The sequence below is a fragment of the Tachysurus fulvidraco genome, chromosome 7, assembly GCF_022655615.1.
Source record: "Tachysurus fulvidraco isolate hzauxx_2018 chromosome 7, HZAU_PFXX_2.0, whole genome shotgun sequence".
Lineage (NCBI taxonomy): Eukaryota > Metazoa > Chordata > Actinopteri > Siluriformes > Bagridae > Tachysurus > Tachysurus fulvidraco.
In genome coordinates this window covers 16,492,995-16,509,554 of record NC_062524.1, presented here as the reverse complement: position 1 = coordinate 16,509,554, position 16,560 = coordinate 16,492,995, and the positions used below count along the sequence as shown (strand labels likewise).

Genomic DNA, 16,560 nt, shown 5'->3' with positions numbered 1-16,560 from the left:
TTGTCAGCTTTATGCCCCGGATAATATTCTCTCCATGCTGGGGATGAAAGAGGGAAGACAGACGTGTAACCGTGTAAAGCCCCGATTCAGGGAGACGACTGGAGGGAATCTGCTACGTCTAACGCGTCAGCGCCAAAGCTCAATACACACAAAGCGTATCGGATAAATCTGAGCCGTCTGTGTTTAAACTCAAAAGATAGTGCAGCTAAATCTAAATTAGCACAAGGATCTAAAATAGCTTTCCTTTGTGATACCTTAATGAAAGCCAACGTGACATGTTAAAGTATATTATACGGAGGAGATTCTGGGCCACCAACCTCTCAGGACAAAACCTCTACACTTATGTTTATGTCCTTCTGTAGGTTTGAGCACAAAATAATCACCTCAGGTGTGTGCTGTTTATTCTCTACATGACTTTTACATGAAGGGTTCCAATCATTTCATTCTACTGATTCGACCATTAACTAAAACTTGAAATGATGCTGATGATTTTCTTCATTTTCATTTTCGGTATCAACGCTGACGTCGACCATCAAGTGGCATAACTGGCAGAGAGGCGGATAATGTAGTGTCCAGATTTACTGAAACCTGAGACCACAAAATGTCCATGACAACCTCTCTCTCTCTCTCTCTCTCCCTCTTTCTCACTCTCTGTCTCTCTCCCGCTCTCTCTCTCTTTCTCTCTCCCCCTCTCTCCCCCCTCTCCTGCTCTCTTTCTCTCTGTCTCTCTTTTTCTCACTCCCTGTCTCTCTCCCTCCCTCCCGCTCTCTCTCTCTCTCTTTCCCTCTCTCTCTCTCGGCACCGAGCTGTCTGGGATGTGTATGATAACACATGATGTGCTTTTAGTGGACCTGTACGATGTGGGATGTGATCTCTTTGGGACTGAAAGTGATCCCACTTGTGTTTTATCCATCAGAAAGCACTTTGGCAGCATCGTATACATCAGACACAACATAAAGTCACATGTGCTGCAGTAAACAGACTCCAATCATCTGATTCACTGCATGCGTATGAGTACGTAGGAGCAGTTACTCAGGGACATTGCTAGTAATAACAACATGGACTTTTAGCTTCATGTCTCCTTTTCTGTGTTTCCCTTCTTCCTGCCCCAGATACACGATAACGTCTTCTGACATTATTCATCTATTTTATTCACAAAAGAAATTGCAGAAATTTCTATTCTTTTATGAGAACACAAGGATTCTGCCTGTAACTAGTATGATTCCCAAATCCAAGTACAGTGTTTTAAGAGCCCCCTGGTGGTCTGGGGCCAAAATAACAACTTATCGGCCATGTTTTATATCACAAATTTTAGCTGTCCAGGAGGTCGAGATCGAGTCCAAATGAAAGTGTGACTGAAAACCATGAAATCATTCACAAAGAAAACCTTCTCTTTAGTCAATTGGCTTCATTTGTGTGTCGCACCAATGATTAAACTCTTACTCGACCCTCTCTGTGTAACGTGCGTTTACTGAATGCAGGACACAAGTATGGTAATTATTTATCTTCAGCGTACCTCAACCATCAAGGTCAAAACCAGAAATGCGTTTCAGAGAAAGGAGAAAAATGCAGTTCTGCAGGGCGTTTGACCGTAAGACCACTGGAATGCACCTAACTTAGGAAATAAAATTCACTAATGCAGTCTAGGGTTAAGTAGATTTGCTTACCAGTAGTGCTCCATTATATTCAGTCTGTATATGATATCATATTTAACCTTAGCTCTGTGTGTGTGTCTGTGTGTGTCTGTGTGTGTGTGTAGCTCAATGGAGGACCGGGACCGCAGTCGCTCTCCATCACGCAGGACCAGCAAAGTGGAGCAGGTGGTAGGACGCTGGCTTCGTCGTTCCAGAGAGTCCACTAGCAGGTGTGTGTGTGTGTCTGTGTGTGTGTGTGTGTGTATCTGTGATCAACTCCTAACTTTTTGTTCTCTGTCTCCGTAGAGAGCGAGTGTTAGATGATGACGGACAAGGAGCCGATGCCAGTCCTCAGGAACATAGAAGCTCTTTGGTCAAAGTGAGCATTCAGATCCCACTGGACCCCGACCTCAAGTCCCACGGCTTCACCTTGTCCACACACACTCCATCACAGGTGGAGGAGGTCATCACAGGTGCACATCTTCATACACACACAACACATAGGAACAGAGGTGTTCGGATCCCTTTATTAAGCCTTCATCAGACTTCACGGTTATAAAACAGAGCAGACTTAAAGATAAACCAAGTCAAGAAGTCAAGAAGCTTTTATTGTCATTTCAACCATATATAGCTGTTACAGTACACAGTGAAATGAGACAACGTTTCTCCAGGATCAAGGTGCTACATAAAACAAAGACAGGGCTAGGACTTAGTAAGTAGTCTTAGCCACATAAAGTGCAACTGTGCAACCTGGTGCAAACAGTGCAGGACAAGACAAACAAGACAGACAAGACAGTGCAGGACAAGAGACAGTATAGACAAAATGTTACAAGACAATACAAAAAGTACAAAAAATACAATACACAAAAGACAATAAACAGTAACAGAAACAGCGCAGACCGACCAGTGTAAATACTGTATGTGAATACTGTGTGTGAATACTTAATGTTCAAACAATATTTCGTGCAGTAACATTAGAATGAACACAGTTTCTTAGCAGCAGGTCCTTGGGATAATATATAGAGTTGTGCAAAACAGCAAATGACTGAGATATTGTATAGTATGTGCGAAATGGCTGAGATATTGTACAATATGTGCAAAAACAGCTGAAATGTTGAACAGTTTGTGCAAAAACAGCAGAAAAGTGTGCAAAACAGCATGTAAACAGTTTGATGTGTCAGTGTGTTTTGTGAGGATCTGTGCAGTCCATACAGATGATGTGTGTCTATGTTGTGCTCAGTACAGTTCAGTTCAGTTCAGTTATTGAGAAGTCTGATGGCTTGTGGGAAGAAACTGTTACACAATCTGGTCGTGAGGGCCCGAATGCTTTGGTAACTTTTTCCAGACGGCAGGAGGGTGAAGAGTGTGTGTGAGGAGTGTGTGGGGTCATCCACAATGCTGTTAGCTTTGCGGATGCAGCGAGTGGTGTAAGTGTCCATGATAGAGGGAAGAGAGACCCCAATGATCTTCTCAGCTGTCCTCACTATCTGCTGCTAGGTTTTGTGATCCGAGATCGTACAGTTCCCAAACCAGACAGTGATGCAGCTGCTCAGGATGCTCTCAATGGTCCCTCTGTAGAACATGGTCGGGATGGGGGGAGGGAAATATGCCTTTCTCAGCCTTCATAGGAAGTGACGCTGTTGGGCTTTCTTGGTGACGAAGATAAACTCTCAAATTTGAAGGCGTTATCTTCATCCACTAAACTTCTGCGTAAGGTTATCAGCGGGTCCTGACTCGACTCCTGACTCGTTTTAGATCAGACTCACAGACAGAAAATTGTTTGTTTGTTTTTTCTTATTGAAAATGTTGAAGAACATGCACTCTGAACATGGCTTTGAAGCTTTAAACCTATGTAGTCCTGCTAAAAGTGTGTGTTTGTGTGTCTGTCTGTGCGTGTGAGGAACATTAAGCTCAAACACCAATATTTATTTAGTTCAGTACTAATAGGAGTCATTTTTGGTTCAGTAATTTTGAGTGTGTGTGTGTGTGTGTGTGTGTGTGTGTAGAATATTTGGCTGGAGAACATGAACAGTGACAGGAAGTCATAACACGGGTCTGTGTGAGACCATCTGTTACCCAAGATGATGATGTAATCACCTTGGTCTAATAGAAGCGACTCATTTCAGAGTCCCAGAGTGAACAATAGAAACTGATTCAGTTACACAGTGGAACATCTGAGAGTTTGGACTCTCTTATGTACAGAGACGTCACTGAGATTACGCTCCAGTTTAGATTTATTTAGCGGAAGGTCCTAACAAATGTGTGTGTGTGTGTGTGTGTGTGTGTGTGTGTGTGTGTGTGTGTGTGTGTGTGTGTGTGTGTGTTATAGGGGGTCCTGCAGATGGCAAACTCTTACCTGGTGACCAGCTTGTAAAAGTCAATGATGTTGCAGTTGATGACCTGTCTACAGAACAAGCTGTCAACATCCTCAAGTAGGTCTGGTTGTATGTCTGTTTATAGGAGTGTCATAATCCTTCATTACCTAACATGCTCCAAACAATATGAGTGGTCATGCAAATGTCCCCCGTCTTTTTCTCTGTCTCTCTCTCTCACTCACTCTCTCTCTGTCTCTCACTCACTCTCTCTCTGTCTCTCACTCTCTCTGTCTCTGTCTCGCTCTCTCTCTCTCACGTACTCTCTCTCTGTCTCCGTCTCTCACTCTCTCTGTCTCTCTCTGCCTCTGTCTCTTCCTCTCCCTCTCTCCCTCACACTCACTCTCTCTCTCTCTCTCTCTCTCTCTCTCTCTCTCTCTCTCTCTCTTTGTGTGTGTATGAGTGAGAGGGAAAGAAAAAGAGAGAGAGGTAGAGCGTGGTGTACCAGAAGCATTGATACCTATGAGCCTAGAGGTCAATTTCTCTCTCTCTCTCTCTCTCTCTCTCTCTCTCTCTCTCTCTCTCTCTCTCTCTCTCTCTCTCTCTCTCTCTCTCTCTCTCTAACACTTTCTTTTTATATATATATATTTTTTAACACTTTCCTATTTCTTGTACTCAGGGAGTGCCAGGACACCATAACAGTGACAGTCCTCAGATTAACAGTGGTGAGTACACACACACACGCACGCACACACACAGATGCGCACACACACACACACACATGCGCACACACAAATGCACACATACACACTCGCACGCACACACACACACACACGCACACACACACATACACACGCACACATACACACACACACACTCACACACACATACCCGCACACTCACACACACATAACCGCACACACACACACACATACACACGCACACACACACATACACACACACACACACACACACACACACACACATGCACAAGCACACACTATTTCTTGACACTGATGTGATGAAGATCTAAGTGATAAATCCAGGCTTTGTTCCAATCCATTGTTTCCCCTCCTTTCTGCTCAGAGTGCGCTTTTATTTAAACACCAAGAAATTTGATGGCGTTCCTATAACGTAGAATAAAAGTAGAGAAAGCATAAGAGTTTGTTGAGGGAAAGATTTCCAGCGTGATTTAGCTGACACTGTAACTTAAGTGCCTCATCCACGCCTTTCTTTTACAGTAAACGGAGATATTTGTCTATTTTAGAGGCTGTTGTTCAAGCGGGTGTCTAATGCAGCTAGCTCCGTGTTCACGGCATTAAGGACTGTGGGGTGTTTTTGTGTTTGTGTGTGTTTGTGTTAGGGGCCGAAGTCATCCTTCATAACCCCAGAGAAGAGGGCTAAGCTAAAATCCAACCCGGTTAAGGTGCGCTTCGCCGAGGAAGTGGTCGTTAACGGCCACTCGCAGGTTCGATGCACGCTTCACTTAGCTGTGGTGTCTGAGTCTTTGTGTGTATCACACAGACATTTCTCTGTGTGTTCACACCCATGTAAGTGTATGTGTTTGTGAGTGTACTAGTGTACCTACATGTAGAGTATCGTGGAACGCCTAAAAACTAAATTAAATAAAGTAAATAACAAGATTAGTTTATTATTTAAATGGCAAATGATTTCAGTCAAATGATAAACCTTTTCATTGGATCGTTTCGTTTTAAAGACTCTGCTGCCAAATAATGGATATTGTTAGATTATAAATCTCAAACGGTTAAGATTTTCTGGCCCACAGCTGAAGCAGACTGACCCATTTCTTTGCACCTTTTCCATAAAACACAACGTAAAACAGCGTATTTATCTGTAAGAAGAAATAAGACTGAAAAACAAGTGTCACTTCTGAGACTAGAAAGAATTAAAGTTGCGGTGCACGATGTTTGAAAGCCAATGTTGACATTTGAAATCACCAAAACAAACACGCCCCTAACCCAAATGGGTGTCACCCCGTTTTGATAGCTGGCCGAGGGGGTATTGTTATCAATAAATGAACACAATGAGCAATACTATGGTAATACAAATGTGTTTTTGTAGTACAGTGTGTTGTACCGTGAAAGGTGTAGTTCCGTTTCACGCCGAAGACGACGTTAAGCACCTAGAACCCGAGGCAGAGGTAAAGGCAGGTATCCGCCATGTCAATGTTTTGGCTTTTGGCTAATGTCAGACACTCGCACTGAACACTCCGCCACATATTGATAAGTCGGCCCAACTTAAGTCGGCATTTCTCAAACAATGTGCACCCCGCATTTAAGGAGAGAGGGTCAGAGATGACAGGAAGTTCAACAGTGACTCCAAAAATCAGCCTTTACACCCGTACTGAACAGAACAGCATCGAAACATCACATCAAACCTTCAGTCAGGTTTATAAAACAGCGAGTGCAACACATGACATGACATGACATGACATCGGGCTGCGCTCCTGAATCAATCATGCAAATAACGTTTAAAGATAATTCACGCTTCTGCTAATGAGTGCGTGTTGAGTACAGCGAAGTGATCTGAGATGTGAGAGTCAGCAAACAGGGCATTACGGATAAGAACGGCTTTGCGCTAATAGCCTTGAAAAGCCACATCCGCTTCTAATCGTCTTCTCCCATAGCCTCTGTGCATTAATGTTTATGGCTTGCATTTCTTTTCTCGCATTGTTACTGTATTTAATGATGTGTGGACGTCCTGAGAATGGCTTACATATTTCTGACGGTTTTACGCTTCGATCCGGCTCGTTTTTCAGTGTCGCAGAATTTTCCAAAAGTCACCTTCGACGTCGTTCTGCGGTCTTTTTCAAACGGAGCTCAGTTCATGCTGCATTCATAGAATATTGTGAGGTTTCACGGTTGAATATTGACACATGAAAACGTCTGTTTGGTCCTCATGTTGACCCAGAGGCAGGAGTAAAAATTACTCAGTTAGCAGAAGTACAGCAAAGAAGAAAAGGATGCAGCATTTTAGTCAGGCTGCTTCAATTATTCACAAGAAATTGATAAATGATTTAATCAATCATTAATTTAAGGCGGCTGAGTTTGGGCTACGGGTTTGGGACGGGGCGCCTTAACTACCCCGAATAGATCTTGTTTACGGAGCTTTACAGAGCTGTTCCTTCAGCTCACTTTATGGCAGATGGTATTAGGGTTTATAAGAGTTCTGGATATGTGTAGGTTTAACCATCGCAGCTTGAGATCTCGGATGATCCGACGTTCTTCGTGAGCATGTAAATGCAGTCACTCATGGTAGATGAGGTGCTCTGAGGGGTTTGACCAAGCCGAATCCAGACTACACACTTTTGTGAAGTGGAAGATCAGGATTCCTGCTAAAGGAAGCTGGAACGTGAACCCACAACCCTCAAACCCACGAGTCACTAAACACAGAACCTTGCCCATATAAGCTATGACAAAACAAACAAACAAACAAAAAAAAATATCTTTGTACAGATATTTGTATTTTTCTATTCTCTCCAAAAAAAGGGATTTTCTGATTCTTGCTTTTTCTTCTACTGCCCTCCAGGGTAACTCTCTGCTCTTCCTGCCCAATGTCCTGAAGGTCTATTTAGAGAACGGCCAGACCAAAGCCTTTAAATTCGAGCACAAAACCACCGTTAAGGTACGGACTTCACAGAGCTGTACGTTTCTGTTTGCTGTAACTGAACCTACCAGGAAGCGAATTATTTCCATGTAATGGGGCGGAACGGTTCGAGGCACCGTCCCGGCACTTAGACATCGATTAAAAGGGCAATAAAGCTCAAACTGTGTTGCTTTTATTATTCCATTAAAGGTACAGCATAATCGAATTAAAGCTATTTGATATCTTTACATCGTTGATCTAAAGTATAATTACAGCATCAAAACAAAATAATTAGGAAATAGTGGTTATGTTCCGAAGTTGAATCAAATTATGAAAAGTGTTTGTGTGTTTGTGTGTGTGTGTGTGTGTGTGTGTGGTATTATGCTGGTTTCTCATCCACTAGGACATCGTGATGACTCTGAAAGAGAAGCTGTCCATATCCCGCATCGAACACTTCTCCCTGGTGCTCGAGCAGCAGTACAGCATCGCCAAACTCTTCCTGCTGCACGAGCACGAGCTGATTCAAGAAGTAAAAACACACAAACACACTGCATACAACACACAATCAGACTGTGTAGGGGTCAGACACGTCCACTTCCGGGTTTTAGATCTTATACAATATGAGGTTCGATTCAGCACCAATTGAATATTACTATGTTAGTATGGTGAACAGGATGGGGACTGAATGTTGTGTGTGTTTGTGTGTGTGTAGGTGGTCAGGAAGAGAGAGACTCATGACTACCGGTGTCTGTTTCGTGTTTGCTTCGTGCCCAAATATCCACAAGAGCTGCTGGAGGACGACGCGGTCGCCTTCGATTATCTCTACTTACAGGTGTGTTTTATTGGGATTAGGATCACACACAACATCCCAGGGGTGTCCTTTGTCCAAGCATCATCGAGCTGAACATTTCTTAGGAAAAATTGAACTGTTTATTATTGTTTTATTATGTAAAGCTTTTTTCCCCCTGATTATGGACTGGATATTTTCAGCACCGAGAGTTTGTTCTGTTTTATTGATCTGTTTTGTCTAAATGCAAAATTGCTTCCAGGGCAAAGGTTTGGTCTCGTTTCTGTTTGAATTCAATATATGGAATGTAGAAGTTGTGATAGCTTCTAGATGTGTTTTTTATATAAGTAAACAGATTAGAACAAAATGATTCACTCGATCTAGAGTCTATTCACAGTAAAGGGACTCTAAATAAATTAAAGGTGGGGTCTCCGATGTTTGAGAAATGATTCAGAAAACTGAGTCGGAAGGACAAACTAAACTAAAATCAAAACAAATGTGTAGCCAATGAGCAGAAAGGGGCGGGTCTTGTCAATATGGGCAGAGAGAGTGTTCCGTGTGCATGTTTGACAAATGTCGACATTGGCTTTCAAACATCGGAGACCCTGCCTTTAAAGAATGAACGAATGAATGAATGAATAAATAAATAAATAAATAAATAGCATTATTCACACATTAATAAGGACAATATATCTCCCATTTAGTAAAAACTAAACAGTGATAATGTAAAAATGTCCTGACAGTCAATTTATTTGTGTGTGTGTTTGTGTGTGTATGTGTGTGTGTGTGTATAGAGTGTGAGTGATGTGCTGCAGGAGAGGTTTGCTGTGGAGATGAAGTGTAACACAGCACTCAGATTGGCAGCTCTGCACATACAGGAGAGACTCGCCAGCACCGGCCAGTCTCCCAAAACACCACTAAAGACCATTGTGTAAGTCTCACGTTACAGAGACTTATATAGTGGCACATGTTTATTCATATCATTGCTGTAAAACACTTTTTTAATATTAATTGTAATCTATTGTGTGTGTGTGTGTGTGTGTGTGTGTGTGTGTGTGTGTGTGTGTGTGTGTGTGTGTGTGTGTGTGTGTTCTGGTGTCCAAAGGAAGGACTGGGGTTTCGAAAGCTTTGTCTCCAACACCCTGCTGAGGAACATGAGAGAGAAGGACTTGAGAAAAGCCATCAGTTTACACATGAAGAGGATCCTTTTACAGGAACACAAGCACAAGGTGTGTGTGTGTGTGTGTGTAGTTGTGGTTTAATACAGATTAAATGAGAATGAATGTTGCATTTCTCCAGTGTAATCGTGTGTGTGTGTGTGTGTGTATGCGTGCGTGCGTGCGTGTGTGTGTCTTTGCGTCTTCAGGCGATGACAGTAAACCAGGCCAGGCTTAGCTACCTGAGTGAGATGTCTGAACTCAAGTCATTTGGGGGAAAATCATTTAGTGCCACAATGATGGTAAGAAACCAAAGACGACCAACAATATAAAATACAAATATAAATACCGTGTAAACATGTAGTGGCTATCTGTAAAAAGTGTTAGTAATCTGTTTGTAAATGCTTGGAGTTTATGTACATGAGAAATCCCCCAGAACACTGGACAGATATCTGGGTATAGATCTAGATTTGAAATTATACCAGACTAGAAAGGGAACCTGTCCTCTTCTGCAGGACACAGAATAGAATAATAGACACTCCTGTCTCCATCTCCACAGCTACAAGACAGAGAGTCTACGGTGAGCTTGTTGGTGGGTGCTCAGTACGGGGTGAGTCAGGTGATCAATCACAAGCTAAGCATCATGACCACACTGGCGGAGTTCACCAGCATCACCAGGGTGGAGCTCGTTACAGAGTCGGAGCGTGTTAGCCTCGTCAAGATCTACATGCAGGACATTAAGGTACATGCTGTAGGTGCGTTCGTTGGTATATAACAGTACATACAGTACTCTACATTCTCTGCATTCTTTTTCTTCCCACCAGCCCATGACGTTGCTGCTGGAGTCAGCGGCTGCTAAGGACCTGTCATGTCTGGTAGCCGGTTATTGCAAAGTTTGCATAGATCCTCAAATCTGTGTGTTCCCCTGGACAGAGGAATCAGCGAGCCACCGTATATCTGCAGAGGAAGGTATAAATAATTAATATAAATAATTTCTGCAATAAAACAAAGAAGTAAAATGACACTTGATTATTTAATGCTAGTTCTGAAAGAGTCCAAGCTGTAGCAGTGTAGTTGGCATTTACACGACTAGAACACAAGCACATGGTAATGTAAACAAAAGCACATGGCGTTTACTTAAAACTGAAAAGTACTTTATTTATACCGATGATAAGATCCACTTGAAGTAAAGTAATACGGTGTGGATATATCTGCACTCTATAGGTTACGTGTCAAGGTGTTGCAGCGACTCCGAAGACTCAGAGGTGGATGCTCTGCTTGGTCATGAAACAAGTCCTAACCAGGCTGATCGTGTGGTCATTAATCAAGTTGTAGGACAAGAGGAAGGAAAGAGCAAAACAGTAGAAGAGGACGATGTGGAAGACAAGAGTGAAAAAGAAAGTGTGGAGAACGGAGCTGGAAAAACAAAAAAAGAAATAGAGGAGCCAGCAGAATCTTTGCATGAGGATGAAGGAGAAACGGTAAAGTGTCTTGCAGAAAATGACCTGATAGAAACCAAGGAAGGTGAACAAGAGGCCAAGGAAGTGGAGCTGCCGTGTGTCGTCATTGTCGAGGATCCGCCATCAGAGGCTTCAGATTCGGTTCATACAGACTCACGGTTCGTAACCAGCATGTCCAGTGACTCCATGGATGCTTTAGAGGAGGATGACTTTTTAACCTACTTTTCCACAAACTGTGTCAGCCAACTGAACGTTAGAGATCATTACCTCCATGTAGATACTCACGCGCCATGTCCGAGTCAACCGGATCGGCAAGATGGCGATTTCAATGATGAACTCTGTTCCATTGAGTTTCCTGTTGACGATGACGAATTCTTATGTCTTGCTGCCCTGTCTAACATCGCAGAATGCCTACCCAGTCCCACTGAGGCAAGTGAGGATGAATATTCTGAACAGGGAGGCGATGAAGATGACCAGGAGGCACCAGAGGACGTTTTCGAAAGCGGTGAGCCTCTGAATGGAGAATGTGTGTTTACATTCAACCAAGGTGATGCAAAAAGGTACTACAACATTTGCACGATCGTAACACCCGATAGCGGTCACATTCGCGCACGAAAATCTTCTTCTCATCATACTCATGAAGAAATCAAAGAATATATTGAGAGGAAGACTGAGCCTGCACCCATCCTTCTGCAGCCTCCTCCAGAGTTTGGAGACAGCAGTTCAGAGGATGAGTTCTTTGATGCCCAGGAGAGATTTATTGCTGAGGAACCTTTGTCAGCACCAATGCCTAAAGGTATCCTATTATGTACTCATATTTACATGTGTTTGTGATTCTTAAGTGGTGAGTTACAAAATCTGGAGTTTAGATTATTTGTAATACATCATTTGCTTTTATGTCTTTAAACAGAAAAAAAAATCTTATGTGTTTATTCATACATCTGAACTTTCCAGGACATTCTAGAGAATCGAGTGTCAAGAAGCGTACTCTGAGCCTAAGCAACGTCACCGTCAGTGCTGGCGAACAGCGGAAGCGAGACACAGAGACTAGAAAGAGAGAGAGAAAAGATAAAGACAAACTAAAGACGGAGGAAAAAAACGAAGTTTCTAGGTTCCGAAAGAGAAGCAGAAAGCGTCGTTCCTTTATGGAAACAGAGTATACCTCTTTAGTAACATTTCCTGCAAAAGACAAGGCAACAAATTACAAACAAATCCCAAATCACTGGTTGGAACCCAGCCATCTTGGTGAAGACCATCCCGGTGGTCCGTCAAATCAAAGCCCCTGTCCCACCGTGTCATGTCTATCAAACGCTGAAGGTGAGCCAGCACAAATGGAATCAAAACCCATCAATCTCCTGCATGGTAGTAAAATCAGTAAAGCATGTCAGCGGAAACAGCAGGTTATATTGATGGAACCGGATTCTATGGAATTTAAGTCGGTCACAGAAATAATGTCTACTTCATCGCCTGCTATCGTAGCAGTACGCACCTCTACAGAGCCTAAAGTAAAAGTCAAAGAGATGAGCAGTGCTGACGGACTCAAAAAAGAAGGTGCAGTTTGTGGAGATATGTCCGCAAGGTTGCTTGATGGCCACTTGTTTTTTGGAACTCTTAGCAGGGACTACGCTGATTATGCTTTAGATGTAAAAATAAATGACCAAGAATCTCTGTTAGAAGGTCCATTTAATGAACCATTGCTCAGGAAAAAGAGTCGCTCACTTCCACACTTAAACCAAACATCTGCATCTAGCACACTTTCTTTAAAGGTCCCAGCCACGTCCTTCAAGCAGATACCAAGCATGGACAGGCTTGATGTAGAAAATCTGGAAATGGACGTTCAGAAATGTTCGACAGAGCCAACAATGAGAGCAAGGAGTCAGAGCATGTCTGCAGTATGTGACAGTAGTGCTGTCTCTTGTTTAACGAAGAACCTCTTCCCTCAGACGGAACCTGCAGTCTGTACCAAAGAACCACATTCTGGTGAGAGTTCTGTTGATCCATTCACCCAAGAACACTCCTCCACCGTATCTGTTGGGTGGCCTACCCAAGGATATGTTTCCGGTCAGTGTTCTGGCATCTTTGGCCAGCTCTCTGCTTCTACACCGCAGAGAAAGATACAGAGCTTGCCCTCGAACCTGTCTCGTTCCCAGGAAGTGCTAGCTAGTAACAGTAGTCTCGCAGATTATGCCAAACCAGCAAGGAGTCTTTCTGAAGATATATCTACGACTGGGGTAAAGTCTGACAAGGACACAGAGGTGGATGAAGAGTTTCAGAATGTAGTTTGCAATAAGTCTCATGTGGAAAGAGTACCGAAAGCTGAACCCGAAGAACTCTCTTGCCCCTCAAAGTCACCTTCAAGACTGAAGCCTGATGACGCTGTCAGAATCAGCCCTCCGTCTCTTGTGGTTACTACGCAAAACATATACGGACCATGGGGTGTTGTGACATCACAAGAGACCATCAAATTACAAGCAGGAAACAGTAGACTTGTGGGTGCACACTCGCAGCCTCTAACAAATTGTGACTGTAGGCCCACCGACACTCAGCCACAGGCCCTGTCTGGACCAAATCTGAACCCAAAGCCTGACTTTACTTGCAGTTCAGTGCTTGCCTCAGTGTGTGAGACAGTAATCGAAAGTGCAGAGACACCTATGGAAGTTTGTGGCTGCCAATCAGCATACACCAACTGCTTCAGCGGCGTTTTGGAAAATGCAAGTTTTGATAATGAACTAACTGTCTACGAGTTCTCCTGCAGATCACAGCAAAGCATACGTGACCGGGTAGCATTGGTGACATCTATCCCTCCTTCATCCCTTTCTGGTTCATCTTCTTCTTTTTCACCATCCTCACCCCTCCCAGCTTTCTCTCGTGTTGTTCCACCACCTTCCTTATCCACGGAACTTGGCCCCCTTCTGTCGCCCCTGGACACCCCTGACTGCTTTCTCTCTGACCCTCATGGAGATGCTATAACTGCTTTACTGTCCCAGCACTACCCCTTACCACCAACAGGCTTCCTGGCTCTACAGACAGATGTTGATACACTACTAACTGTCCTGGATGGTGCTATGAAGGACCACAATTGCATCCAAGAGCATCCCAGAGACACATGTGCAGAGCACTTTTCTGAAAATAAGCGCAGGATGCATGTGGAGGCGCGAGGCTTTCTGGCTGGCTGTCAGCAAGTCGTAAAGTCTGGACAGGCCCCAGCAGAGACACTGCAAGCTCTTGCAGACAGTTTTCACTCACTGTTACAGCTGACCGTCGTATGCCTGAGTTTCTCTAGCTGCCAGAGGTGCCAGGAGCGCCACACTCAGACCTTGTTGGGACTTGTAGACGTGGCGCAGACATATCAGGAGTTTGCACGGGCAGCAGAGCGCTTGGGCATGGCTACAGAAAGGAGGACTTGCCATGAGCTCAGTATTAAACTCCTGGCCCGCCAGTGTACCGCGCTCACAACCTCAGTCTTCTGCCTAACACAGCTATTCCGTACTCTCACGGCCCTTTGACCTTCGAACAGTAGCGTCTTGCTGACACCCGACTCGTGTGTAGTTCCGCCAAATCTAAGCTACGTAAGGCATTTAAGTAAGATATTAATATAAAAAAGCCTAACTACAGCAACCTAACGATGCCGACCTTTTACTGATGAGTGCACACACACAAAATCAGGGTTACACTGCTAACGAATTAACTTGCACCGACGACAATCATGTAAAATGAATAACTAAAATCGACTTGCGGTATTGTTACTTATCAGTGTTGTTATTTGAATGTATGAAATTATTTTCTTATTTTCTTATTCCAGATCTATGTAGTTAGCAGCTTTCTTGAATTTATCGTTGTTTTTCCTTTATCGTATGCGTGGAGTAGCAGTTACGCACAAGAACAGGACCTAACCTCGCCTTTGTCTTTTTTCTCCTTATTTCTCCTCGATCTTTTCGTTTTAAGCATAATCATACACGCCTCTTAATCAAACTTTATTACAAATGCATGATTTTATTCGTTGCCACACCTGTCTGCATGCTCACCAGAACAGAATCGACAAAGGCTCGACATTTCGCAGACACTAATGGCTATCTGTTAGTGACCAGGACCTATACTTTGTATATTTAGAGCAAGTATACCAAAGGATATAAAGAACTATGTACATTTTTTTGAAGATGGAGACTCGAGTCATGTGAGTAGGTTTTTCCATGATGGATTTTGGCTTCTTTAATTGTTTAATTCTTTCCATAGGCTGTATTATATATATATATATATATATATATATATATATATATATATATATATATATATATATATAATATATATAATTTTTTACTATAGACACATTATTTATTAAATCATTTCAAGTCCCATCAGATCCACAGAGATACGTTCTTGCTATGTGTTCATTCATTTCTATTTCTTTAAGCTTCATTTTAGTAACTTTAGTACTGTAAAGGCAACATGAGCTGTAATTAGGTTGTTTGTAGTTTCTGGAAATCGTGTCCTCTTACACAGACATCGGAGGACTGGCTCTTTCGTTTCTCTGAATAATACTTTGGAATGACTTCCTACTGGAGCTTTGACGGCCACCAAAATGGCACAAGGATTGTATTATTACTCTTTCACACCGGTGTGTGTGTGTGTGTGGACTAATCAGGAAGCTGCTGTGTACTGTCCTCATTAGGCATGCTTCATAAAATTCACATACTGTACTTTACAAGTATTTACAACACAGACTGGAGGATTGCATGCACAAACCTAAGCATGACCTGATCAAGTGACTCATGAGGTATGAATTAACGAACGACTGTAAATCTCTTGCTTTGTAATGCAGTATTCACTATTAAAAGGAGACTCGAAATAACTCGTGTTTAAGTGTCTTTCATCAAGTATTGTTCTGTCACAGTTATGCTTCCTTGGCGTCCATGTTTCTCTTACCTTTGCATTGTGCCACCTAATTATTTAATTAAGAACTGTGATATTTCAGAACCCCTGAAACTTAATCATGAAACCAAACTGATCACACTGAAGAACATTTCCTATGGTTCATTTCATTTTCACACCACGAGAAGCCAGGAATCTGAATGGGATTCTAGACGACCAGCTCAACTTGTCTGACTGCACTATTTTACCCTGGACCCTTTTTCTTCACAGCATCAGCGTTGACGTTGATTGTTCCTGCAGTAACTCACTGATCTACTCTAGACTGGATTGTCATGTACTAGTGTAACTTTATCATTTTTCAAGTCTGGTCTAGTTGGAAATGACAGTTAACATTGCAGTAAGTTAGTGTTCATGTTACTTCCTGTGACCGGTCTTGAGCAAGAGCATCCTTTCCTAAGTTGAGCAAAGGTTTCTCTGGCATGATGATATCTCCCTTTGCATAATGAATCAAACTTATAACCGATGTGACCTTTCCTGAGCTCTTCTTTCTACACTTCTATGCATTAGCACTATTTTTGGACACATATTTTTAGTCATTATTATTATTATTATTATTATTATTATTAATAATAATAATATGTTATTATTATTATTATTATTCATTCATTCATTTATTCATTCATTTTCTTCCGCTTATCCGAACTTCTTGGGTCACGGGGAGCCTGTGACTATCTC

The 16,560-nt window shown here is 42.7% G+C and overlaps 1 protein-coding gene across 5 annotated transcripts in view; it reads left to right on the top strand.

Moving 5' to 3' along the window:
- The window catches only part of LOC113635465 (FERM and PDZ domain-containing protein 1), a 22,159-nt gene extending 6,354 nt beyond the window's left edge, over positions 1 to 15,805 (top strand). For 2 of the 5 annotated variants that reach the window (XM_047816701.1, XM_027134917.2), the window contains 15 exons: positions 1,760 to 1,864; positions 1,941 to 2,107; positions 3,964 to 4,066; positions 4,626 to 4,671; positions 5,310 to 5,414; positions 7,496 to 7,591; positions 7,956 to 8,081; positions 8,265 to 8,384; positions 9,134 to 9,270; positions 9,445 to 9,568; positions 9,706 to 9,798; positions 10,056 to 10,238; positions 10,321 to 10,465; positions 10,721 to 11,752; positions 11,911 to 15,805. In XM_047816701.1, coding sequence (XP_047672657.1) covers positions 1,764 to 1,864; positions 1,941 to 2,107; positions 3,964 to 4,066; positions 4,626 to 4,671; positions 5,310 to 5,414; positions 7,496 to 7,591; positions 7,956 to 8,081; positions 8,265 to 8,384; positions 9,134 to 9,270; positions 9,445 to 9,568; positions 9,706 to 9,798; positions 10,056 to 10,238; positions 10,321 to 10,465; positions 10,721 to 11,752; positions 11,911 to 14,462 — 5,130 coding nt within the window. In that variant the 5' untranslated portion in view covers positions 1,760 to 1,763 and the 3' untranslated portion in view covers positions 14,463 to 15,805. Of the gene's footprint in view, positions 1 to 749; positions 1,015 to 1,759; positions 1,865 to 1,940; positions 2,108 to 3,963; positions 4,067 to 4,625; positions 4,672 to 5,309; positions 5,415 to 7,495; positions 7,592 to 7,955; positions 8,082 to 8,264; positions 8,385 to 9,133; positions 9,271 to 9,444; positions 9,569 to 9,705; positions 9,799 to 10,055; positions 10,239 to 10,320; positions 10,466 to 10,720; positions 11,753 to 11,910 lie in introns of those variants that run through there. The other 3 variants (XM_027134918.2, XM_027134916.2, XM_047816702.1) reach the window with 3 other exon arrangements.
- Positions 15,806 to 16,560: the final 755 nt, after the last annotated feature.